Below are 27907 nucleotides of genomic sequence, written 5' to 3' on the forward strand. Positions count from 1 at the left end.
GCACAAGCGACTACGGCAACACTGTTTCGTCTCTTTTCGGGAATGTTTCTTCTTTTGTAAGTGTTTTGACTAAAAAGGAATTCGGTAAGTGGTAACTTCTCCTAGAAGGAAACTATCGTTTTCCTATGCTCTGCTTCGCCGTGAAGTTGGAAAGCGCAGATTTATTTGGGCGCCGGCATGTCTACCGATTGTGCTGCAACTGTGTGTTGAACCGACTGGCGGAAAAGGATGTCCCTTGAGTAGCACGGGGTGGGATGCGAGATGCTTTTTTCTTGTTTGTGCGCTCGTGCATGTTATCATAGGCTGCATGTTCTACCGCGGGCCCAAACGGTGCGTTTGTAGCCAGGAATAGCGAATAATTGCATAGCTGAGCCCACGGCCTAATCGTTTTTTATCCTTCTTGTTTTTTTCCACCGGCAACGCTTGTCTTCCAAGGTTTCTTAGATGCCCGTCGCCGGAAACTACCCATTTCGGCTGTATGAATTCCTCTTCACGGGTATCGCCTGTGTGCTGAAGCAGTTCGATGTCATGTCTGGTAAGACAAGTGTTTGAAGAAGTGGCTTTCGTATTCCTAATTTATTCGTCTCTTGTCACGCAGTTCAATTGTCGCTGTAGAAGTTCACGCAACGAAGTAGCATCTGTGGAAGACAACTACACAAATGACGAGTCACTTTATCAACACCTGGTGCGTTTTTCTTCGTTCTTATTTTGGTGGCTTTGTCACGCGAACTTGTGATTGCTAGCCAGCAATTTCGCTGCTTTACACACGTCATGTTCAATTTAGCGACGCTTCGGAAACCTTGCAAGTGAAGGAAGCTCTGTGCATATCGGCGAACAAAGTTGCAACGTTTCGGCTTCGCTTGAGGTGTGTGATGCGTGAGGCGTGATGCGTGCCGTAAAACAGCGTTTCGCCTTCATCTCATAACTTCGGCAATTTTTGGTGTTTTGTGGTGCTTCTTTAGTCATCTGGCAGCGTTTAGTAACGCAGCTAATGTCAACATGTTGCTTTACATTGCGTGAGTAGTTATGAAAAATATCCTCCTTTTTTTTTTTGCATTCTGTCGTCGTTTCTTTAAAATCCGAAAGCTGCCTTTTTTCCACTGTTGACCTTAATGCATGATTCAGTTAGTGGCTGCTTTCACAAGCGTTTGGCATCATTTACTGCAAATGGCGAGTTTCCGGGCGCGTTGCATTTCTGTCCAGCCTGAATATTTCTGCTCGTGCACATTGTGGCTTTTAGTCCATCTGCACGCAGCTTACTAAAAAAGTCAATTTTGCCCGTGTTGCTTGGGTACGATGCTGGCAGGATATTTTCTGTCTGCCCAACAGTGGCAGTACATTATCAGGAGCAGCAGTCATGATACAGTAGTATTTCCACATAGGAGGCTGCATTCATTTAGAGCAGTGTTTGCCTGGCTGTGTTGATTTCATTGAGTTTTTTTTTTATGTGATTGCCTATTCAGTAAGATTAAAGTGTGCGTGGGAGGGTAAATGTCTGTTGTTTTCTAATCAATGTCCTCTAGGGCTAATATTTATGCAATATACCATAGAAAGCATGTTTTGGCAAAGCATTGTCCTACCCAGGTTTGCAGAACCAAGTTAAAGTAAACATAGCAATGAAGCATTTAGCATATTTGCTTATTTACCCTTGACGCTTGTAATTTTTATTTCTCACTATGTCTTGTCACACATAGAATGCACTAATGAAGTATGTATTAAAGGGCCCCTAAGCCAGTGGACAGGTTTAGTATTGCAGAACTCTGCGCATGGGTACTTCATGGAGATAGGGGGCCCAAGCATATCAGGCCAACACGTTGACCACTTTTTTTAATAGGGTTTCCGCCAGCAAAACACCTGTCTTCAGTTCATTGATCGGAAGAGCGACATAGCTTGCAAGAAACCTGTAAAAAGTTAAAAATATAAAGAGATTACAAATACATTTTAGTTTAATTAGTGTTCTTTCTTTCAACACAAGATTCAAAGTTAGAGGATAAAAAAAAAGTGCTTACTTTGTGGTAATAATTGACTTACAGCCAGTTTGAGTCAAGAATATCTTTTCAAACCCTCCTCCACTTCTAATTTGTTTTGTTTCTCTGGTGACTGGACTTTGTGTATTTTCAGGCTTTGTACCCCTCGAGATTGAGATCCAATCTCTAAAACGATGCAATTTTGTTGTGCGCTCTTTATTCCTCCGAGAAAGTTGTACAAAGCTTACGTGGCATTCATTTGTTCTTTGTTCAGCACACAACAGGTGAACAAAGAATTCTTCATGCCCTTGCTTTGGCATGTGCTACCAAGTTTTCAATGCTAAGCAGCTTAGGGGCATACACTAGGTTAGGAAAGTAGCCCTACAACAATCTCATGCCCAAGATACAAAGCAGCATCCTAATCCATTATAGGCACATTTATTTGAAGCTCCTGCAAAGAGTGTTGTATTGAGCCAGTTGACTTTTACTGCCATGTCTTGAGCGACCATGCAAGCTTTTGCTGCATTAAGATCTTAACAACATTGACGGTGGTGTTGGCACCTTGCAGTGCACATACTTCGGTGCTTAAACCTGTTTTTTTCCCAATCACACACCATGTAGAGTAGCGACCTCCCACCAAGGAGGTTGTAACCAATGCTCCTTTTAATTTGCTAGTCGACGTGCGGCATGAGGTCTTGTCTGAGCAGCATCATCAAGGCAGTGCACAGGCTTGGGGCCACATTTATGCGCTTGTGTTTAATACCATTCCACTTCTAATGCACTTAGGAAATGCACAGAATTACAAATTTTAGTTAAAAATCAGAATGCTATGTGGCCATGGGAATATGATAGCATACCCCACACAGTTACTGCTTTCTGTAAAAAATACCCCTCTAGCTAGGATCACAGTCTGTTAATAACTGGCTGTGTTTCAAAAATAAAATGCGGTACATAATTAGGCTTAGTATTCCCACATTGTTATGCATTAACCCAGCATTTCATGGTTTTACTTATTTGCAGAGACTAAATAACAGTGGAAAGAAAAGTTAGAGCAGCTCATTTATAATAGCAAATGTTCCGGCAAAGCTTCGAAATTAAGCATGAAGCTCACTGTTATGAAGCTCACTGTTATTCTGTTATGAAAAAGTGTGCAAATTTGTAGCCACATAGTGTACAGAGGTCATCAGTCATGGCCTCGTGCTGCATTCAGCGTGCAAGTTAACTTAGAATGTCAACTTGCTTAGGGGCCCTTTGATCTGAAGGCATTGCTTCACTGCAGAGCTTCTCTCGAGTATGGCTCATCTGTTGCGAGTGCCAAACAGGGTTCACGACAAGATGGCACAGCACCCCTGTTTCCTGCTTTGTCTCTTTCTCTCTTCCCCCCCTCTCTGGTTTGCCTCAGTGTTGCTCAAGCCTGCAGCTCCCCTTCGCCTTTAAGTTCTTGTAAGTTGCGCAGATGCACCTCTTTTTGCCTCTTTTTTGACGCTGCCTTTTTTTCTTTATTTCACCTATTTCTGTAGCTTGCTCTTGTCTGCTTGAAATTGCTTCAAAGGCATACTGACACAAAGTGCTTGAGTACCCCCCTCCCTTACTGTTTATCTTTTTTTCTAGATTAGTAGTTATTGTTAGTAAAGGGAATGTTAAGAGAAAGGAAGCGAGCGCTATGGGTAAGGAACAAACACTAACATGGGCATGGAATAAACAAGGATAGGGCACGCAATGGGGTGAGAAGTTAAGATGTGCTTTGTTAGGGAGACGAAGTGGATTACATGAGAAGGTAACATGTAAACAGGAATTCAGAGAGTCAGCCGGGGGATTAGGATAGTATTTGCAAAAATAGGGTGGTCACAGCTGGCACAGGAAAGATTAGTAGTAATTGTTAGTAAAGGGAATGTTAAGAGAAAGGAAGCGAGCACTATGGGTAAGGAACAAACACTAACATGGGCATGGAATAAACAAGGATAGGGCACGTAATGTGGTGAGCAGTTAAGATGTGCGTTGTTAGGGAGACGAAGTGGATTACATGAGAAGGTAACATGTAAGCAGGAATTCAGAGAGTCAGCCGGGGGATTAGGATAGTATTTGCAAAAATAGGGTGGTCACAGCTGGCACAGGAAAGATTAGTAGTAATTGTTAGTAAAGGGAATGTTAAGAGAAAGGAAGCGAGCACTTCGGGTAAGGAACAAACACTAACATGGGCATGGAATAAACAAGGATAGGGCACGTAATGTGGTGAGCAGTTAAGATGTGCGTTGTTAGGGAGACGAAGTGGATTACATGAGAAGGTAACATGTAAGCAGGAATTCAGAGAGTCAGCTGGGGGATTAGGATAGTATTTGCAAAAATAGGGTGGTCACAGCTGGCACAGGAAAGGGCTAATTGGGGATCAGTAGATATAGGCATTTGCCCTGCAGTGGGTGTGACTTGAGTTAATGGTGGTGATGATGATGAACTGGTCCAGTAATCATGATGAGACCTTGTAAATGATCTGCATGGAGGATTATTATGTCATCATTTTAACATGCGCATTCTATTTTTGATTGTGAAGAGCACTTTGTGTGCCATAATGTCGACTGTTGCCACCAAGTGCCTGGACAAACACTGCTGCTGATCACGGAAGCTCACGTGCCACTGGTGCTCCACTATGATGTTATCTAAGCATCAGTGACCTGCCGGATGAATTGCCACAAGCAGGCTAAACTCTGCTATCAGTACATAACCCTGAATAGACCGATCCCAGAGGTCATTCTTGTGCGTTGTGTAGCCCCATTTCACCGCACTTGATGCTGTGCTTTTCAGACAGTAATCTTTATAGTTTTGAAGAGTTAATTTAGTTACATTTGCTAATAATGTTTTATTGAGGTTACCTGTATTTGTTACAGAAATTGAGCTACAAAGAAATTCTTGGAGAAACCATGTGTGTGTCCGAGTCGCCAAGTGAAAATCTGCTGTCAGTACTTCTTTGTGAATGGATGGCTGATGGCTAAGCCTTGCTTGCAGCAAGGTTATCCTGGGAAGCTACTATGCATAGTAATGCTTGTGTGATTTGTACGCTGTGGTGGGTTTTGTTGCTAAGGGCCTACTTTTTCTTGCTAGCCCTTCCTTTTGGTATCACTTTCAAAGTTGGATTTCTGGCAGGCTAAATAAAAACTAAATGCCATTGCAGGAATTACAACTAAAAACTAAAACAACCATCACCTTAATCAGGCTCTGTTTGTCTGCCACTGCTTTGTTGTGGCTTCCCAAGTGAGGCCTAGCCTGTGCCAAACAATAGTGAACTCTGAGTGAAACGCAAAAACCTAGCTTTCTCTATTTGCTCTTTTTTTTTTTCTTGAAAGGGATTGGGGGGGGCATTCAAAAAACCTTGGAAATAAAATATTTTGGCTTTTGCACCTCTGTGGTCAAATCTGTGACATCAAGCTTGACAGCATAATGAATTGGGCCATGACTGAGTCATCAGAAAGGGAGTGCAAGGGCTGACGCTGCTCTATTGGAAATCAGCCGAATGGTTGCCAGTAGCTAATAAGTACTTTAGTTGGAATCAGGTTGCACACTAAAAGCATCATTGTTTGGTTCTGAACTAGCTGTTTTATCTGTAGCTACTTTAAAAAATTGCAGAAGTGGGGCATCTTATTCGCTGCATTGGCGGTGTCATTTTATGAATATCTGCCTGGCATTGGAGGCGCATGACCTGAACCATGCCGGCCACCTATGAAAGCCCTGTGAGTGGCTTGTTTGATGTCATTTGGAAGGTTTTGTTGCTGTGATTCCTGGAAGGCCACATTTTTATGCTTTAATTCTCCTTCGCAATTTTGAACCCTTAGCCAGTCCTCTTGCTTTTGGAAATTATATCATGACTTGTACAGTGAAAATTAGGCTACAAGGCAATACTTCTTCATGCTAAATTTGTTGTTAGCGAGGGTTGGTTGAGTCTCTGAAAATGGTTTTCAAAAGTTGGCTGTGCAACAGTTGTAATAAAATCTGTGGCTATAAAATTTGCAAGGGATTGTAAAGATAGATGCAGCTTGCATTATAACTCAAAACTATATTGAAAATTTGTCTAGTTTTTATATTTTTCTACTATGTACTTTTTCTTAAAATCTACTATCGGCAGAGTGTTGAAATTTTTTACCAGAGTAGAAATCAATGCTTTACACAAGTGGTGCCAAATATATGCGCATTGAACAAAAACTAGATTAATTATGTTTTTTTTTTGTTGGTGCAGTACAATTGCCACCCATAAATGTTGTTTTTCTTTTAGTCAGAGAAATGCAAATAAACTTCAGCTATTGATTCTTGTACCAGTTATGTAAATGGCATTTGTCAACATCTGTGAAAAATTTTGTTTGCTTATACCTTATAGTTCCCAAGAAAAAGGCACACAAACCTCCAAGAATGTAGTTTTGAGAAAAACGCCAATTAAGTCCAGAAAACACCCACTTTTCCGGCCAACATGACGAAAAAGGACCAAAAAATTATTTTTGAAATCACGAATACCCAAGTGTAATATATTTTTTTTAACGACAAAGGCATTCTCTATCAGATGGTTTTAAAATATCAAAGTCGAATTTTTTTACGGAACAAAATTTTGCTCCAGCTTAACATGGCCTACCTCTTAGGGTGATAATCTTTTTTTTTCTTAATATGGTTATTCATAGTTCATTCAGGACACCTTTTTATTGCATTTAAAGCTCATTATCTCTTATGGACATGACAAAAGGAGCATGATTACATTTCAGATATGTTATTTCATGTAAATATTTAAACAGTTTGTAAGAGGAAACATTGTTTGTACCCCTTCAGCTCCACTACAACAATGTTGAAGAGGGCATGAAGTATTTTACTTACGCTTATGGCTTCTCGTCGTTCAGGCATATTCATAAAATTTTTGTGTTCATTGTGATGCTGTAGTTTGTTTTTGTTTTTTTGTCAGACCACTTTCTTCCACCGAAAACGTATTTAAGTGCATCATGCACCTAAGGTGGATCCCGAATTGGATGATTTATGGTGTCCTCTCCGCACTTATTTTCACAAAATTGCATGTTGCTGCTGAGGTTATTTTTAGTTGATATCTGCAAAGCGTTATCCTTTCGAACTTATAAAGGGAACAAGTTGCTATGTTCACCAGTTTTTTACTCCCAGTGGTAGCTGTCGCAAAAGGGGACATTTCTTTTACTAACTCGGCATCTATGGCCATTTCGTGTGACTTTAGGCTGTTGTTTTATGCTGGTATTAGTCTTACTTGCAGTAATTTTCAGACCTTGTTACTAGTTTCATGAAAGAAAGGCTTAGGTAGCATAATACCACATACTCGGAGATGGCAAAAAAAAAAAAATTCACTGCTGACAGCACGTTTTCAATATCCATTCGATGCAGAATCTTTATGTCATGTACATACAGACTCTGGATGTGCTTGTGTTAAAGGCGGCTTAGCCGTATGCAGTTTCAGCAGGGTGTGACAGAAAGGTAGCAATTCTTAAATGTTTCTTTTTTTGTTTCTTTTGCCCTCTAGCATTTCATTTCTGAAAATGCAGTGCTAATCATCTCCAAACTCAGCAGACAAGTAAGGACACGAACAGCACTGCTGCACCTTTAGTTATTCTTTGTGTTTGTACATTTTTGTGTAGTTGTGTTGCTAGACAGAATGATTAACAGGAGCCACAGTGAGGATCATTTTTGTATTATGCTCTCTGCTGTGGTCTTGGAAGGCAGCTTTCTCTAATTTGTCGCCTTACGTGTTGCATGTATACATGTCTCCAAGCAACGTCCATGGAAGCGCCACATTCAGTTGGCTGTAAAAGCGTAGTAAATTTTTTCTATTTAATTGTCCAGGTGCAGTTTATGCAAAGTCAGCTGATTTCACAAATCCTTGCAAATCATACAGCACTTTTTTTTGAGAACCGTGCAAACTAACTACGAAGCCACATTTCCTTGAATTGTAATTGTTAAATACAAGAAAGCACGCAAAGAATGGATAACCCATGAGGTCTATCAGCGTAGAAAAAAAAAGATGTCTTGTTCAACCTTTTTCTAATGCATGGCGCCTTAGTTTTGCAAGAGTTTAAGGGTTTTAGGAATAAATTAAATTCAGATCTGAAGAAAGCAAAAGCAGCGTTTTGTAAACAAAAGTTTGAAGCCTCAGTCGATAACAGCCACAAGATTTGGAAAAATTTTTTATGAAACCCTCCTAGCATAAATGGTGTGCCTCCTCAGTTAGAATTGATGGCTGACATTACTCTAATTTATTATTGGTCAATTTATTTAATGGCCATTTCGTAATCGATGCAGCCAAATCCGTACTGTGTCCACCATTTCACAGTGACTTGACTTTACAAGCTATATTAGCAATGATATAACTGACTCTTTGTTTCTTAGATCTTCGTGTGAAGATGACATCCTTGCATTGCTAGTCTCGCTTGACAGTAGATCAGCTGCTGGCTATGATGATATCAAGCCTTTACCCATTAAAGAGGCCGCACACGAAATCGTACGTCCCCTAACGCATATATGCAACAAAATGTTGGGGGAGCCCGGTATTTTTCCTAGAGCATTAAAAATTGCCCGTGTAGCAGTCGTACACAAAGGTGGCCATTCTGATTGCCTAAATAGTTACTGACCAATATCGGTGCTGTCACTTTCTTTAAAGATAGTAGAACGCGTACTGTATACAAGGTTCATCAGCTTTTTTTCAGCCGAACATATTACTGCTGGACAACAATATTGATTTCAAGAAGGGAAAGGCACTGAAGCAGCCCTTTTACAGGTGAAAGATATAATTCTGCAGAGTATTGAACGTTTTTTTACACTTGGAATATTCCTTGACTTTAAGAAGGCTTTTGATTCATAAAACACAGCATACTGTTGGGAAAATTAGCACTATCCGATATCAGCGGTCCAGCAAATAACCTCATTTGTAGTTATCTTGAATCTCGCTCTTAGCGTACGTCTTTTAAATGGGCTTCATTCTAGCACAAGCGTTATCAAGAACGATGTCCCATAGGGATCAATTCCAGGCCCATTACTCTTTCTCGTGTATATAAATGACATTGTAAATATTCCCAAGACAGGTAAGATTATATATATGCGGATGATACAAAAGTCTTCTTTTCTGGTAGCAACCTACAAGAACTAGAGGCTGCTGCATTAGTAATACCTGGTTGCATAAACTAAATCAGTGGGTCTTTTTGAACCAGCTAGGACTTAATGCCAAAAAAAAAAACGTTCATGCTTTTTCACACAAAGATTAAGGCAATGGATTTCAACATAAACCTCTTTTACAGTAGCTTTCCAGTGCAAATTGTAGACAGTCACTTCCTACTTGGCGTTGCCTTTCAGTCTAGCTTGAGCTGGTCGCGCCATGTACAAAACGTGCATGTAAAATTAGCTAAATCTATTGTTTTGCTGTATAGGGTGCAACTTTTTACACCATTGTGGCTAAAAAAACATTTACTTTTCAGTAGTTCACTTTGACCTGAACAGTTGTGTATTAGTATGGGGAACCACTAACTGCGCCGACACAGACAAGCTTTCTAGGTTGCAAAGGTGGCAGTTCCAAGCACCTTAGTCCCCGCAGGAGTGCATGACTGGCGTGGCATTCATGCGTAGACATAATATTCCAATATTCCGCAATGTCTACAGGCTTAAACTGGCTGTGTACATATTTCGGAAAGTTAAAACCATATGCAATGCATTTATGGCTCAGTATTATAGCAGAAATATAGGTTGTTATTCACCTACAACTTCCATTATTACTGACATTTCACGAACTAATTACGCTAAACAAAAGACTGACCATCAGATCATACTCCTATGCAACAAATATCCAAGCATAATTGAAGCAGCAACAAGTGTTTTTGTAGCTCAAAACTTTAAATATAAAATGAAGGCTTTCTTTTTCTCACTGCACAGTAACACTGGGCATGGTTAAGGTGACATCTGTGACGAATATAATAATTTATCTTTTACTTTTCAGTGTAAATAAGTTCCTTGTAGACACTAGCTTAAATGAGTCTAAATTGGTCTTGTTCTAGTGGCATTCTGTCCTGTATTTATCCACAAACAATAGACTATTTGTAAACTTAATTTTGTATAACAGACCCTTATTTGTCTTCTTGGTGGGCCTTTTTTTTTATTGATTGTATATCACGTCTCCAATTTTGTCTTGCGTTTCTATACATTTATAATCATTTCGTATGAGTCAAAACTCATTGTCTTCTATGTGTGCCGTATTTTCTTTCTGTGCTCTGGATACAATTAATTTATGACTGTTTTTTTTTTCTGAATGCTTGTTCAAATTGTTCATTCTGCTCAATGCATGCATTATATATAGTTTGTGTTGGTACAAGGATGCCTATGCCCTTCTTTAGTCCTGCCTCGCAGGCAATACCTGTGTATTGCCAAGCAATAAAGAAGAAAAAAATTTCATTGGAGTCGGAATGTCAAACAAGTTTGTTAGATGTGAGAGAGTGTTATTGTAAAGAAACTGTGTTTAACTTCTCCTATTGGGCCACGTGTCCTGACAATTCAGTTCTTCCATTCTTCCCCAGTCGGAGGCCTCTAATTTCTCCGAGGCAATACCACTCATGCAGAAGGATCCAGACATGATCAAGTATGAAGCTAGTGTAGACAACTATGAACTTCTTTCTGTGATTGGTGAGTAAAACCTTGATCTTTTGGGGATGGTTATGCTAATGTTCATGTTCACAGTATCAATTAGGCGATAGAGAAATGCGGAGAATATAACCGAACATTTGACTCAGTCGAAACCCCAGTAGCCATACAGGCATTACCTAATTAGGGTGTTAGGGTGTAGAAGAGCCTTAAGTAAAAATGCTAGAAGGTATGTATAATGGCTGCACAGCCACCACAGTTGTGCTTAAAGACCGCAATAAAATTTCAATAAGTAAAGGTGGCAGGCAGGAAATGGAGAATACCTTAGTAATTTGTGATTCGCTGATGACATTGGCTTGCTAAATCACTCTGGAGATGAATTGCAAGGCATGATCAATGACTTAGGCTAAGCACAACGGCGGGTCTAAAATTACTTTGCAGAAAACTAAAGTAATGTTCAACACTCTCTGGATGAAACAGCAGTTTAAAATTAATGGAGAGGCACTGGAAATGGTAAGGGTGTAACATTAAGAAATGGGAAGGGAGCAGAGTGGGTTAGGGAACAAACACGGAAAAGTGACCTCTTAGTCGGAAATCAAGAAGAAAAAAATGGTCCTGGGCCGGGCATTTAATGTTAAGGCGAGGTAACTGATGGCCTTTAAGGGTAACAAACTGTATTCCAAGAGAAGACAAGCATAGCAGGGGGCACCAGAAAGTTAAGTGGGCAGATGAGATTAAAAAGTTTGCGGGGATAAGGTAACCGCAACTGGTACAGGACAGGGTTAATTGGAGAGATATGGAAGAGACATTTGTCCTGCAGTAGGCGCAGTCAGGATGGCGCTGATGGTGGTGGGGATGATGATGCTAATGTCTGCCACTATAGCGTAAGCCACACATTTTATCGACAGTCGCCGAACGTACAGCATTTCGGCAATGTCGCTTTCATCAGTGCCCTTCAATAATTGTCATCCCTAGATTCTTACGGCATATTCCATTTGGTGATCCAGAGAAAGTTTTCTTGCTCTGCAAATTCAAAGAGCATGTTAATGGGTGACTTGATTCAGACCGTGAGTTCTGGTTGTACCACGACGGATATCTTGCTCCTGTGAGAATTGGAAAAGCTCCTATGGATTTCTGTTTGGAGTACACCTGTAGGCAAGGCTTCCCATTCAAAAACAGGGCCTGACATAAAGGTCATAATTACAATCGGGGCCTGTCAAGATTGCGTGGTGCTTGTGCTCAAGTAAGTTCCTGCAGTTTGACAAAAGAAGTTGTGGGTTTTTCATTGCTTTACATGTGACATAATAAGGCACATTTAAGCACAACAGTTGTTTTTCAGGAGCGTGTTGGTTGTGAGCAATTGTTAGGCTATGGGCAGACCTCCTTTAATCTGACAAATATAGTAATTGTTCAGGGAAGGCTAAAACCCACAGTTGAATGATTGAATGCAATCTCTGTGTGGGATCTTGGAGGGCGACCTTTTTCAGAGTTCCCAATAAATATTTCCTGGTGAAGTCCTCATTTCTGCTCACCTGATTTCCAGTTTAGTAACAGTGGCCATATGCTCTTGCAGAGCCTGATAGGGCACTTCTGTTGAGCTGAGCTCCTGATAAACTGAAATGATTGAGAAGTTTCTGTTGTGGCGACCTTAGCAGCAGCCTACTGCGAGTTATTTTTGTTCACAGGTTACACCCAAGCCCAAACAGACCCGGTTATCATGTGTGGCAGTCAAAAGTGTGGTCTTTATTTGTGGGTGACTTGGCCCAGTAGCATCAGGAGCATAAATTCCTTGTTAGGTGCAGTAGTGTTCATAGCAAGCCAGGTTGTGTTTTCTGTTCTCATTGTGTGTTTTCATTGTCTACTGCTTTCCTTTTTAGGGAGAGGACTCTTTAGCCCTACAGTTGTGTCTCTTGCTAAACACATTCCATCTGGTCATCGATTGGCGATCAAGCGAATAAATTTGGATGCACGTGGCACGAGCATAGAGAAAGTACAGGTAACTACAGCTATAGTTCTGATGGTCTCGCTGTTGCAACAGACCAGCTATGAATCTGTTGTTACAAAGACATCTTGATGGTTCGGAAAGAAGCACTGTAATGACCAATTATTTTGGTGTAATGGTGCTGAAAGAATTTAAAAATTCTGGAAAACTGCATTACTTTGGTTTTTTTTATCTCAGTTAGAGCTAAACCTTCCAAGTGTTTATTGAGCGCATCCAAGTACATTGAAGACTCTTTGCAAGCTAGATTTAGCAACTGATCCCACTGGGTTTGCAACTTCAGCTTTGCAGATGAGGCCATTGGGTTTGTGGGATCAGTTGTTGCAATTTAACAGTGTAATGGACCTTAGTGGAATTACATATGTATTTAATTGATTGTATAATTACTTCCTGCAAGTCCTTTGGTGCAGTTTCCCTGCACCATGTCAGGTACAAGTGCTCGATTTTGAAAACCTGAAGGGCTACATTACGTTGAAATGTATCCTGGCTATGTAATCACAGTGCTGCCCTTTAATTCACTGAACAATAGCAGATGGTGTTTCAGGAAGTTATTAGTTTATGCCTGATACATATTTTGTTTTTCCTCAAAGAGTACTGAGTTGTAATTACTTTGAGCGTCACAGGAGTTTGTTCTGCATTCAGTGTTGCTTCGTTCTGTTCCAGCATCTCAGAAATGCCATAGAAGGCATGCAGTGTTGTCGAAATGTGCAGGTGCATTTAGCATGTATTAGTTTTGTGTACCATGATGTTCACGTGAACTGTTATGTGAAGGCTGTCTTATCTTATAGTGGTCTTCTATCTTCTAGCTACCTTACAAAAACAACATACCTTTAACAAACTCGCATGGTGCAAGGTGGGGCGGGGCCATAGGGCAGCAATTGCCGTAGTTCATGAAGGCCCGAAGGTAGCCAGCAAGCAGGACTTTCTGTAATGCCGTTAGTCTCCTTTACTCTTCTGAGATTCTAGCCAGGTTTACTCCTCGCCTTGGCTCTGATTCTTGTATTAGTCGACTTCCAAGTTTGGAGAGTGTGATTTTGAAAAAAAAAATGACCTATGCTCGAGTATATATATATGGTACCCTACATGCCGACCAGAAAGAGAAAGAGCTTCCAGAAGTCCAGAGAGTTCTGTTCAGCAGACCAGAGGTTGTATCGCAACAAAGAACTAATACGACAAGCAGTAATTTACTCATATCACACACCTTGAATGTCGCTAAACAAGCATTCAAGCATTGATCTTTTAATGCAGCTACTACATGTTAGTTTAAGGGACACTGAGGACAGCTCCATCCAATTATTGTTATAGTCAAAAACTGACTCTCTGCTTGTTTCTGGCTATGTTGACGTTTGTCGAGGTGTAAAAGGCGCACTCATGGCTGAGAAAATTGAATTTAAAAGTTTTCCCACCATTCAATTCAAGCTCGTGTCATCAGAGAAATTTAGCATACCATAGACGTACTAGCGGAGACGTATACTGGTTTTACATACGGGGGCTGCGCATGCGCAGTGGCAAGCGCGTGGCCGTGTAGGACTACTCTGCGTGTGCAACAGGCATACATAAAACTAGTATATGTCTCTGCTAGTAGTCTCCGGTATGCTAAATCTCACTATCAACACCGAAAAGGACTGATTGCCACTGTATTGAAATGAAAGGCGATGTAGCATAACCTCTGGTATTCTCACCCAAAAATAGTCTCAACACGCGCATTTTACTAGCAAGATTGGCGGTGCATGGGAACACCCTTTTTCTCTTTTCTAACTTATAAAAGTTGTATTTTTGGTGAGAGTGGTTTCTTTGTGATAGAACTCGATATCCTATTGATACAGCCCCGTTTCAATTCGCCCTCAGTGTCCCTTTATTTGTTCACTTACAAGCTTGGGAACACAGAAGTCAACAACTCTGTCTTGCACTGTTATATAGTCCAATTTATCTGTCCTGTTGAAACTCTCTTTGAATGGTCCTGAATGTCTGGGGACTATCTTGGGTGACCTTTGTAGTTGCTGATTCCTGATTTTTTTATGTATATCAATATTAACTGCACTCTGTCTGTTGCTGCATGATTTGCTGCTTTCTTTTTTTTCCCCTTTCTGCATGATGGGGGACTGAGATATAATCAAAGTGATAAGATAAGCATTTTCCTTAGTTCCCCAGCTTATCTACGTATTTTTTTGTGGTTGAGAACTTAAAGTTCTCTCACTCGTAATCATTCATTGAACTTCATTACACTTAACAGAAGCCCATGCAAGCCTGTATATATAGTGTTCATAATCTTTTGTGTATTTCAGTGTGTTACTTTCACATCTATATTCCGTTTATCATCACCTTTATGATTAGTGTTTGAGCTACTCAGTTTTAAACATTTGTGGTACGTGTTGCGTAATACCCTCTTTATGGCTGTACAACATACTGTTTCCCCTCTTTTTCTTTGTTTTAGCATGAAGTCTCTGTGGTTCGCCATCTGAGGCATGAAAATGTTGTTCCATATTTTTGCACATTAGTGAAAGGCAGTGAGCTGTGGGCTGTTATGCCACTTTTGACATATGGTAAGTTCACTGTTTGCTTCTCTCGCATCCATTCTGGGAAAAAATGTTGAGAGCCAGTTTTATTCCTTAGTGGACTTTTCTCTCTTGCAGGGTCAGTCAGGGATCTCCTAAATACTCACTTTCCTTCAGGCTTACCAGAGCACGCAGTGTCTTTCATATTGAGGGACCTGCTAGCAGCTCTTCACTACATTCACACTAGGGGTTACATTCACAGGTAAGCACCTCTTACTCCAGCCTCGGTCATTCATGTTCAAATTAGAGAAGCTGAGCTCAATGGACGTGATGCATGGTTCAGTTCGGGGATATATTATGGTATAATGGAGCATAGTAGGGCATCAGTCCTGGTTCTTTATAGTACTATTTCAGACTGTAGTTTTGGTAACCAGAGGTGTGCCTTTCGTCATGCTTGCTTGTCTTTCGCAGAAGTGTCAAGGCAAGCCACTTACTACTGTCAAGCAAGGGCAAAGTGATGCTGTCAGGTTTTCGCTACTGCTGCAACGTCGTAGGAAGCGGGCAGTGGCGTCCAAAGATACACACATTTCCACAGCATGCCATCGACAACCTCAACTGGCTGAGCCCGGAAGTACTAGAGCAGGCAAGGCTTTTCTGATGAGTTTGTACTTGAGTAACACCGAGTGGCTGTCACTCACAGGGAAGGCTGTATTTTAAATGTACTGGGCACCTCACTTGTCTTTTGAGCGCACTTGGCATTTCACGGAGGAAGGAAGCCTTCTTTATCCTCAAGCAGTTGTAGAAGGATTGAGGAGCAGCAGAAGTGCTTTGGCCTTTAAATAATTTTTGTAAGCGGCATCGCAACCATTTTTGTTTTTCAGGGGGGCAATTTTCTCTTCAGGTCACTATAATAAGGAATGGCTACTTTATGAAGCGCTCCTCACCAGCCTTAAATATCACGTTTTTTGGAATGTTGAAATGATAATCTTCTAGGCCACGACATATCCAGCATATTTTTTTTGTGTGTGTGTGTCTATATCGTGTCTATCATGTTTGCAGTTCATGGAATGTGTGCTTCAAAAGCAGACAGATCTATGGGAAGGGTGACAGACTTAGTATGCAGTAAAACTCCGCTAATTTAAATTCTGTTAGTTCGAAATCCTGGATAATTCAAACCGGCGGCCTGCACCAGCCCAATGACCTATGGTGCTATGCGGGAATGCGTGATCCCGATTTTGCTTCAAACCAGTGAAGTGCGCTCATTGAGAGCCGCTAGGTGGTGCCACAGAGAGATGCAGATGCTTGATATGCGAATCGCTCTAGCCCCGTACTCCCAGCTCAAAAACCCAGCTCATGGTACAGTTTGCGGACTGCCAGCATGCCTGCAGAGAAGACATGCTTCACTGCAATGCAGCATGGTATGCTGGTTTCAATGTCACATGCTTTTTCGTCAGGGTACGGCCAGACTGGATATAGTGGTGCATGCTTGTCATTCCTCTAGCCTGGCCATGGTCAAGGCAGCGTCTAGCAGCTATGCCGGCATCAAAGCACCACACACCCTTATCAGCATCGGTGTGCGTGTTGCGACGCTACCATCTTTGCTTTGTGCCCACAACAGTTTGGCTGCACAAAGCACCAGCCTGTGCAATTTCTTTGTGGGCCATGCCGTGGTTAGAGGGTTACGGTACAGGCATCTCTGATTGCTTTTAAGTATCAATTTGTTTAATGAAGGTAGCTCTTTCCAGCATCGAAATTTTTTGTCTGGGTCCCAATTTTTTTTCTTCTTCATTAATTTGAAAGCCCGGTTAATTTTAATTTCTTTTATGTCCTAATGGCTTCGAATTAACGCGCTTTTACTGTAGTAACAACTCTGGCATCGCAATTGAGAAGGGTAGACATGTTTCTTTTCATGAAATCACCAGCCAGTTTGTGCTGAAACTTTAGTATGCATCCTGTTTGGTACTCCCGATAGGCCAGTGTCAGGTTCTGTTGTTGTATTTCTCTCTTTTACTCAAGACACTTTAAGATATGTTGTGGTCGGTGGATAAAGAAGATTTAGGAAAACTCTATATCGCTCAACATCTTCTACCACATACCAGCTCTGCAAAAAACTGGAGTGCAAGTGTTCTGGAATTTAAGAAAGGAGAAACGATTGCAACCCACCTTTATTATTTGTGACGTAAGTGTCAGTGTAAGGTTGGGCATTGGCCGGCCTCTGAGTCGCACTCTTGCATGCAGAACCTGATGGGGTACAACTCCAAGTCTGACATCTACAGCGTGGGTGTGACAGCCCTGGAGATGGCCAATGGCGTGGCCCCCTTTGCGGACATGGCACCAACGCAAGTGCTGCTGGCCAAGATCCAGGGCTGTGTGCCAAAGCTCTGCAGCCCTGCTGCCTGTGATGGGCCTACAAACAAGCCAGGTTCGAGCCAAGGTATCACTGAATTGTCAGATTACAGTGCTCATCATGTGTCACATCGGGAGGCTTATTTGCACTCTTGCTGGGACTACATATTTGGCTTACTTCGTCCTTCCACTTCTCTTGTTGCTTTTGCTGGGGGCTCGTGTGGCAGTGCCAGAGATGGCATGCCAACATTGCTTGTTAGCCTTGTGCAGAAGGAAAAAAAGAGCACATTCGTGAAAGCATTGGTAAAAAATGAAGGAAATATTGATAAGGTGTTGGACTTTGCCAGATTGCATGAGTCTTAGGAGCACTGAGCAGCGTTGGGGAGTGAAGGGTTATGCTTCCAGAACAGGTAGTTTCACCGAAGATGTCTGAGCCCTTGCAATGCAACCAGCTTTGTTTGTATGGCATCAAAACGTCAGCTCTTCTGGTGTCCGTACAATCTATGGGACATGTTTCTTGTAAAATTAAAGTCGCCCTCTCTTTTCTGTTGCTTATTTTGTCATTCTTAGGATATCGTTTTCCTGTTAACCTTATAGTGTGTGCGGCATGAACGTTTGAAGTTGTCTGTCTCATCCTTTAATGGTGGCCTGTTTCATAGCCATACATAAATTAAGGGCATGTCAGAAATGTGTCGCAATTGAAGAGCATAATGAGGTCCCAAAGTGAAAAACTGTCTAGGGGGAGGGGGGATATAACTAATAATTCGTAATATCTGTTTGTTATGTCAAGATTTGATTGTATTATGCTCAACATGCCGGCCACATGTGCAGCCGAGGAGAGGTATGTTTCTGACGCCCATTTTATGCGTCATGCTGATGCCACTTGCAGTGGGTTGGAAAGCCAGTCAAGCTAAATTCTGCATGCTTTAAAATTGAAAGGAAATTTCAATGCATTGGTCACTTTTGAGGCTTGCCATAAGCCTTCTTGTGAATTTAAAAAAAAATACCCTTCGGACAGCTTTATGTGCACTTAAAGTTTGGTTTCTATTTCTTTTATCATGTGGTATATTGGGAAGTGCATCTCTCTGTAAGCATGGCTGTTTTCTTTTGTTATTTTTTTTTTCAGACATGTGTAAAGCTGGTGGCGAAAACACAGCAAAGGCAAACTATTTCGGAAGTGAGTTTGCATCACTGACGAACCAGTGTCTTAAGAGGGATCCCACGTTAAGGTTAGTGCTTGCGTGCACATCACATCTGCATTCCTAGCTGCACTAGGTGTGCTTTTTGTTTCTTTGGCTTCTGATAAAAAAACACCGAATGGAACAGTTACGGATTACCATCCTTGAAATCCGGGAAAGAAATTTGGGTGAAAAAGTTTATTCTACATGCTAGCAAAGCGCTGTGTTTAGGTTACGTCTTTGATTATTTGATGCTTTCTGGCTTGGAATTCAGATATTCCTGATTAAATTGCTTTTTTTTTTACTCTCTGCTGTGCAGAAAGTTGCGTGCTAGTTATACCTTGTCATGGCTTCAGTTTGTGTTAACTCAATCATTCACTTCAGTTACTCCATTCTTAAGTTCTGTGACTTGTTGCACTGTGAGCGCCCCGAGCATATTTCTCTGCTTGTTTGCCTTCTTCGGAAAAAAGCTGTAGCAAAGGAGCTGGAATCATTGTTTTTTTTTCATGTGGTGAATGTTGAAACTTCATGTCAGAATGAATAAGGGCCAAGTGATGTGTCAGCTTCAAGCCCTTTTATTCACTATGTATAAGTAGGGGTTGGACTTTTTTGCTTTAAACAAAAAAAAACTGATAAAAGTATGCTGAATGCAGTTTTCGAAATTTGGTCTTGCCCAAAAAAGGTCGGTACAATTGGTATGCAGGGCATAGCTAGCTGGCTGTTGAGTATCAGATACATTCAGTAAAAGTTTAAAATTAACACTCGGCGCAGTTAGTCTGTTAAGTAGGATTATCAACGGCATGTAGGGCCCTGACATGAAACCATGCATGGCCTTCACAGAAAAATGTCATGCTGTGGCTAGTGACGATGAATCGACACTTTCATTGCTGCCATCAACACGCAGACCACATGATGCCTGCCCTTCACTCTCGCTCAGTCCAGCACAAAAACTTTATGGTAACATGTCAGCCTAGTTCCTAGATGTAAACGTCCACTTGCGTATTTGTCTGCTGGCCATCTTATTTAACTTAGGTTAAAATTCTAGGCAGAGACGCGGGTCTTGAAAGGGTAAAAAAGCGGGAAAATTTTTATTTTTAAAAAATAGCGTGTCCGGGTTTAATACACTCCAAAGTACCTGCATACAAAATCGAAGGGTCTAATTTCGTCGTCGGCTACTAAAAAATTCTATATATTTGAGGCCTCTGTAACGCTGAAATGGTAATTTTTGAGCAAAATGCGGCAGGACTTCACACCCATCGCTTCCTACAACCGCATCTCCACTGGCCACCATCGTGGGCTTGTTCAAAAGATTGCACTCTTACCTACATCCTGGTATTACTCACTGTTGTAATCTCCTCTTGGAACATCCACACTGCAATGTTCTCTGAGGCGAGATGTTCTCTGAGGCCTCAACAACGACCTCCAAATGGCTGGCACGCCCGTTTCAAATGTGATTTTCTCCACTTGGTGTTTTTTGCCAACATGACATGCCTTACTGACATTTTCGTTGTTTTTATAGTGCATTTTCAATTAATCTTATACTGTTGAATTTAGAAAGAACTAAACTATGAAGCTATGCTATTTTTTTTTATGGCTGAGTCAAGCATATTAAATTTCATGAACAATGGCATCACCTAATTATATGTCAAAATTATGATGATTTGATATAATTGAACATTTTTATATGATGTGAAATTGGGTTTGTGCACAAATAGGTCAGGGGAAAGAGTTTACGGCGGGCAACACAAAACGGCGAGCAGGACGGCGGGCAGCGCCGACGGCCAGTCTAAAAACCAAAGCAATCTCGTGCAGCACGGTGATACTTCGTCTTTCATCGGCGCTTGGTCAGTGATCTGCCTATGCGGCATAGGCGCGGCCGTCATGGTTTGCTACAGATGATGTACCTCAATGACAATATAAATAGCATAGCTCCACATGGAAGGTTTTTAACTACAGCTGTTTTATTCGAAACCAAAAGATATTGAGGGAAAGCTTCTAAACGGCCCGTAAGAAATTGCCTAGTTAGGCTTCAGTTATTTTCCGTTAACATAGGAATTAATTGAGATATACTCAAACCAATTACCATATAAATTCGTGCAAGGGGTGCACTTCTGTTTTTAAATTCAGGTGTGAATTTTGAAGGTGTGGCCTATACACGAATTTAAAGGGAACATATAGCCATATTTTTTTTCTCACTTAACCTAGTCCAAAACAGGGGGTGCGGCCCTTGCAAGAAATGTGCGGTATATTTTTGGTAATGAAAGGAATAACTACATATGCACACCTAATTTCATTATGATATCTCTAATAATAAAAATTTTCAATTTTAATACTTCCGCCTTCCCTTCATAACAGCAGCAATTCCTTCCACAAGCACAACTCCAAGTACTACGATTGCAACGTTAATTATTGATAAATAATCTGCTTATGCTGACAAAAATATTGAGATAGACTCTAAGTGACTTCTCACGCTATAGGATTGTCAAGATAAATCGCTGAAAAATGTCAGTAATTCATTTGTCGAAAACAATATTGGCCAAAAAAAAATGAAAACTGCATTCTGAAACAAACTACAAAAATTGTGCCAAGTTTTCAAAATACAACCTTTTTTCATAAAGTTCCGAGACTGAGTCCATTAAAAAGAATGTGTTTAACATTGAAATCATTTGTGCAGCACCTCTTCGAAATATTCTCCCTTGTAGTCTATACACATCTTCTAATGCTTCTTGAGGTCTTGGAAACAGTTGGAAAACACTTCTTTTGGCAGGGCTGCCAGCTCCTTTGTTGTGGCATCTTGAATGGCCTCCACTCTCCCCATCCAGCAACCTTTCAGGGTTCTCTTCACACGAGGAAACAGGAAAAAATCGCATGGGGAGAGGTCGGGCAAGTATGGCGGATGGGGAAGTACAGTTTTGGAGCAATGTGCGGCCTTGCGTTATTGTGGTTAAGCCTCCATTGGCCAGATGCCCATAAGTCAGGATGACGGCGTCTCAGTGCATCACGCATGTGTTGGGGCGCGCAGATATAAAACTCCTGATTCACCATCCGCCCTTGTGGGACGAACTCATGGTGTATGACACCCCTGGAATCGAAAAAACTTATCAGCATCGTTTTTGTTTTGGTCTTCTGTCGCCGCACCTTTCTCGACGCCGGAGAGTTTGCGGACCGCCATTCGGCACTCTTCCTCTTTGTTTGAGGATCGTATTGAAAACACCATGTTTTGTCTTCAGCAGTGATGCTGTCGATGAATGCAGCAACCTTGTCTGCCTCGGAAAGCAAATCAGTGCTCTCTGATGCCCGCGTGTCCTCCTGGTCCTGTGTGAGGGAGTGCGGCACAAGTCTGGCATTCAGCTTTCGTTTCCCCAAGTTCTCATGCAAAATTTGGTGGCATGTTGTCTTACTAATGTCGAGAGCATCTGGTAGCATGCGAACTGTAATGGTGCAGTCTTGCTCTACGATTTCCCTGATCCGAGTTACGTTGTTTTCATTCCGTGAGGTTGAAGGGCGCCCCTGCCTTGTGTCGTCTTCCACCGATATTTTCCCCGAAACGAACCTCATACATCTCTGTGGCTGTCTTGCCAAGCTTCACACAGAATTTTATGTTTACACGCTGTTCGAGGTGGACGTCCATCTCTCCACATTCACTCACAGTGGAATGCGCAGACGACTAGTGACAACATATTTTTCTACATGTAGTGCCATCTAGCGGCTGCCGTAGCAATTAACATAAAAGGTTAGCCCAAAAAAATGGCGCTACACATACGCACCAACATCTGTTTTGGGGAATCATTTCAACAGAAGAAAATACCTAAATCAGTCTTGAAACTTTACAGACAAAAGTTGTATAAAAACCGTGAAGTCCAACCTCTATTTATAAGAGATGTGCAGCCGTCTTTTTGTTAGTAGTGCAGAAGATAGATGAAAGTTGGTAAAAAGCCGAATCATTGAGATGTATTTCTCATTTGTAATTCTCATTGGTGAGCATCAATGCACTTTCTTTTTTTAAGAACTGGTTTCTTGGGCCACAAATCATCTCTTCTTCCTTCCTCCCTACCAGGCCATCTGCGCTACAGCTTATGACCCATAGTTTCATCAAACTTTGCCGCAAATCCTCATCTTCTTTGCCCGAGATCATTGCAACTGTTACTCCGAGACCTGGCGTTTCTAAGAGTGAGTGTTTTGGTATGGTGCTTCTCACGTGTGCTTCAGCCTTTCCGCGTGGAGTTTTGAGTGTGCTACGTTAATTCCTGTACTTTGCCCAGTTTTACATTCTGTGGCGCTTTTCCCTGCGATCAAGCAGTGCTGTACGAGTCCTAATTCAGATTGCTACATCATAGAAAAGCGTGAACATTCAAGGATGTCGCCTGAAGAGATACTGCCATCAAATTTAGATGAGTGCTGATAATCTGTGCTGTAGTTTCAGCGCTAAATTTTTTCCTCTTTTTGCTCATACATTTAGCGTGGCCAGTGCTGCCATGTATTAAGTCGCAACAGTGTTTTTTTCTTGAAATGTAGCTTAAATTAATAGTAGTACTATCCTTTGAAATCAGCGTTGGCAAATTATCGAGGTAAAGACCTGATGGCTGCAGCCTCACTAGGCCTTGGTGCTGCTTTTTGCTCATGTGCATTTACAAGGCTGGCGAGTGTGCAAACAACACAGATTACATGTAAACAATCCTGCTTGGTTATTACCTTAAAATGAGCAGGCTTGACGATGCAAGGATAGATAAACTGACAATGGCCAAGGGTGCAGAGCAGTGTTGCCATGTTGTCTGTAGTAGACTGCATCTTGTATTTACATGGAGCTTTGGTGAAAGTGTATGACAAAATGCATCTTTGCAGCAATGGCTGGCTATGTGAGGGACCTTCTTTCTGCTAAATGGGCAGTGGTGATGCCAGTGCCATTTCTCAGACATCCTGAACAATTATCAGTGTTCAAGAGTGGTAACTTATTCTGAGAATGTTTCAAATGTCTGCAAACTGAATTTTTAATCAGAAATGGTCATTTTGCCTGAATGCTACATAACATAAACCTGTTTGTCCTTTTATGTTTGTCAGGTGGCTACTCACTGATATACTTTTAAGGGGGATGCGAGTCATAAAACCTTAAAACTATTAACGCAACAGTGTTAAGGCTCCCTCCCGTTCAGCAGAAAACGTTGTGTCGAGAAACCCACATCACGCACCTATGTCTGGAATGAAAACGGTTGAAAAGAGGACTTGTAATGTGAATTACATGTTGGCGTATGCTTCAAACGGCTTAACTTTATAAAGTAATTCATTTTACAGAAAGAGAAATTTCCACAAATTTTACTCTGGATTCGAACCCATGACCCTTGGGTCGCCAGCTAGGCATGCTACTGACTTGGCCACTTGGGCATGTTGACTTGGCTGGAGTAGTTCAAGGGGAGGGAGGGTGATGTGGATGGAAAGGCTTAGTTTGAAGCTTAGTAATTTGGCAATTAGATGAGTGAACTTGAGACATGCTTGTTAGTGAGACACTAATTAGAGTTACATTACATGCGTAAACTGCAGTGTGGACAAATTCAAAGACAAGAATATGGAAACTGTTGTGATAACTGTGATAAGTGTGTAAATGTGAACAATGAACAGTTACTGTGTGTAACCCCTGAAGGGAGCCATTAACGTTACCCCTAATTTTTTTATTTATGGCCCAGTCCTTATCAAAATTACCATGAAAGTGTTTTACATATACGAGAATCCCAATGTGCAAATAGGTTTTAGTGGCCCAGCCAGTTTGATTTATGAGGAGTTTTGCAATTTTAATTGGGCTCTTTGCTTCAGGCCTTTACCCAAAAAATGTTTATGAAATTATCTAAAATAATTACAGAACTGCAGTGTTAAAAATATACACTCTCAATAATGCAATTTGCTCATAGTTTCCATTCCATTGTAAACTGTTTGTAACCTTCTTTGTGGTGCCTCATACGGGACCAATTGTATGTAAGGTGGTTGTCAGCACATGCCCATTGTAAAGTGTTTCCAAGGTTTGATCCAGTAAAGAAAACAGATTTCTGCTAGTACAGTGGAACCTCGTTAATTCGAAGTCCGTTGGACCGCGAAAAATCATCGAATTAACCGGGTTTTCGAAGTATCAAAAATGGACGAAAAACGAGAAATAAACGTACGAAACGTGGCTGTATCAACACCGCACCTTTATTTCGCCTGAAAAACGGTCACTTGAAGTAGTCATCGATGCGCGACTGCTTGGCGCGGTAGTTAGCCGCACCGTAGGCTGCGTCCTCCAGTCTGCTTACAGTGCGCAGCAATTCGCTGTTACCGCCGCTACACTCCACAAAACTGCGCACAACGTTCAGCGACTCGACGACTGCAGCTAAAGCTGGTGCTCGGGCGGGCTCAACATCGCCTTCATCTTCGCTGGAAGGCCCGTTGTCACATATTTCTCCTTCCAAGTCGGCATAAGACGTTTGGACATCAAGTTCGGCGCTCAAATAGTCCGCAAAGGTCAATCCGTTGCTCCCGCCGCCGTTTTCTTCGTCGAAGTTGGTCATGCGCGCACACAATAACTCTCCTTCATCATCCAGTGTGCAGCTGGCATCAGATGCATCCTCGGGACTGTCATCTTGTTGCTTGGAAAAACCGGCGTGCATAAAGCAACGCCTGATCATATCTCCCTCCACCTGCTTCCAGGCGTACACGATTAGGCAAACGGCACCCAGTAGGTCGACGGAATATTGCTTGCCATTGTCATAGCACAACAAGATCCTTTTAAGAAAATGGCAGCGATAAATCTTCCTCGCTTGCAGAATAACGCCTTGGTCCATAGGCTGCGACACAGCTGTAACATTCAGCGGCAGGAAGACAAGCCTAACTGCTGTCAAGTTCTGGTTGTCGGCGTGGGCTGGGCAGTTGTCAACAACAAAAACAACTTTTCGTCCCGCGGCAGCAAACTTGCGGTCAAGGTGCCTCACGTACTCCTCGAACAGCGCTGCCGTCATCCAAGCCTTTTTGTTGCTTCTGTACAGCACGTCATCTTTAGAAGGAAGTCGTGCGTTCTTGGAGCACCGAGGCTTCTCCACTTTTCCGATGATCAGCAGCGGCAGTTTGTGACTGTCGGACATGTTCGCACCAAACAGAATGGTTATTCTGTCCTTGGGTTGTTTTTTTCCCGTGACTACCGCATCCTTTGGGGCAAACGTCTTCGTAGGCAGCATTTTGTAAAACAATGCGCCCTCGTCCATGTTGTAAACATCGTCCTCCGCGTACTGCTGAAGCAGCGGAGCCAATGTATGCTTTTTCCAATTCTTCACAACATTTGGGTCGACGCTCCCGCTTTCGCCGCACACTGTCACGAATTTGAGGTTATTGCGGTTTTTAAATCTGGACAACCAGCCGTTGCTGCACTTAAATGCTTCATGGCCCAGCCGCAGTCCAAGCTCATCGGCCTTTTCGCGCAGCAGCGTGCCGTTCACAGGCAGGTGTGCTGCATTTGCATGCTGAAGCCACTTTATCAAGGTGTCTTCAACGTCCGGATACGGAGGAAAACGAATCCTTGTCCGCTTCGTCGAATGCGTCTTCCCATAGGCCTCGAGGATCTTCGTCTTATTTTTTAATATAGTCGAAAGAGTCGATAAAGGCACCTTGTGCTTTTCTGCCAACTGCAGTTTGGAGCTCGTCCATTTTTCAGCCTCCTCAATTAGGCACACTTTCTGGCAGAGAGTCAGAGTTCTGTACTTCGGCATTTTCTTTACACCAACACCGCGCACGTGGTCAAGAACTAGCAGAGCATAGTACTCGCCTGGTCGCGGCACCGAACAATAAAGAACAACGAGCAGTGCCTGCCACAAGCGAGACAAAGTGACAAACAACAAAAACGGAAACGGAACGAGAAAAATTTTGACCTAGTGGCACCTGCTTGTTGCTTTGTCAACTAAAGCTAGCCTCCAAAACCGATGCAGATCACTGAGGCACAACAAAGCACAGGAAACAGAAAGTTGATTTAAAGTGCCGCCTGGCTTCCACTCCGGCAACTATACTGGCCTCAGAGACTGGCACTATGGAAAAATCACGGGGGCCATGGCTTAAATTGACTATTATCCGGATAAGGGCGCGCTGGCTGTTCAAATTATCCGGCAAAATTTGCATGCAAACTGTTGGGACCGCCGAAAACCTTCGAATTACGTGGGATTTCGAATAAACAGAGTTCGAATTAACGAGGTTTTACTGTACTATTATACAGTGAATATAAATCTTATGGTCAGGGTGCCAAGAAGCTTCACTAGGAGTGCTCAAAGTACATGTTAATGGGTTAAATGTAGCCAGTACCATCTTCGCAGCTAGCAGCAGTGTACAGACCTTTCTGCATTACTGTACTAAATGGTCTGGCTATTTGTGCAACAGTATATCACCCAAGAGCAAGTTGAATGCATGGGCTCTACAGAAAACCCAGCGCGATAATGTGATGCTTCTCAGAAAAAACTTTTAGCGACTCCAGTCATCACTGTGCAATTCGTACTGCTGCTTGTTGTCTAATAGCAGGAAAGGTAAACTTATCTGCTCAACTATTTGTTCCCCTTTGCAGGTATCGACATGGAGGGCCTCGAAGCATCATTGCCCGATGCTGAAGCTGCCAACTGTGAAAAATGTGTGTGGACATTCTAGTCTTCGTGTGTGATTACATGTTTGGCGAGAGATGTCATGAGAAACTTTTTTTTTTTTGTTAGCTGCTATCATGTGAGTGCGAGGCTGCTCATCTTTATAAATGTGTACCGCTGCAACAGGCGAATGTGTAAATATACCTCATTGTTTAGAGAGAGAGAGAGAAACAAGACCGAAAATAGCGGCATGTACTTTTTTTTTTGTGTAAGCATGCTTCGGTGAGATAGGTGTGTAGCTGAAATGTTTGGGCATAATGCCTTAGAGTTTTATGAAGTGTACTTGTCAGCTGGTAGCGCCCATTGCAGGTGCCGGTTGTTGAAGTTGCTCTTGCCAACAGATCTTCCTAACCCACACACAAGGTGTTCTGGTTAAGTTTCTAATTTATTCAGCTTTGTACCTTTGCCGTGATGAAATTGTGAAAAGGCAGTGTTGCGTGCAGCTGCTTGAAGGCTCACTGTTTCATACGTGAACGACACAGGTTGTTTTCAAAATGGTCACATGATTGTACAAGGGTGTGTCAATGTGCCTTAATGCCCTCACTGTCCAGAGCATCGCGACACTTGTGAAAAAAAAAAGAAAAAGCTTGTTACAATAAATACATTCTAGTGTGAGATGATTGTCTTATGCATGTGTTACACAACTACTAGTTCAAATAACTCAACTCTGGTGCAA

The 27907-nt window shown here is 42.0% G+C and overlaps 1 protein-coding gene across 11 annotated transcripts; it reads left to right on the plus strand.

Moving 5' to 3' along the window:
• Stlk (Ste20-like kinase) lies at nt 1–27846 on the plus strand. Of its 11 annotated transcripts, XM_077626835.1 has the most exons (14): nt 18–84; nt 436–535; nt 599–685; nt 3370–3410; nt 7480–7530; nt 10514–10619; nt 12455–12573; nt 15011–15119; nt 15210–15333; nt 15543–15714; nt 17310–17505; nt 18544–18646; nt 22653–22765; nt 27159–27846. In XM_077626835.1, the coding sequence occupies exons 6-14, from the start codon at nt 10550–10552 to the stop codon at nt 27236–27238; spliced, it is 1086 nt and encodes a 361-aa protein (XP_077482961.1). In that variant the 5' UTR covers nt 18–84; nt 436–535; nt 599–685; nt 3370–3410; nt 7480–7530; nt 10514–10549; the 3' UTR covers nt 27239–27846. The 11 variants fall into 11 exon arrangements, with proteins under 11 accessions (XP_077482951.1, XP_077482954.1, XP_077482960.1 ...); XM_077626825.1 differs by lacking the exon at nt 3370–3410 and having other exon boundaries at nt 1–84; XM_077626834.1 differs by lacking the exon at nt 7480–7530 and having other exon boundaries at nt 9–84.
• Nucleotides 27847–27907: the final 61 nt, after the last annotated feature.

Source organism: Amblyomma americanum, chromosome 6, assembly GCF_052857255.1.
Source record: "Amblyomma americanum isolate KBUSLIRL-KWMA chromosome 6, ASM5285725v1, whole genome shotgun sequence".
Taxonomy (NCBI): domain Eukaryota; kingdom Metazoa; phylum Arthropoda; class Arachnida; order Ixodida; family Ixodidae; genus Amblyomma; species Amblyomma americanum.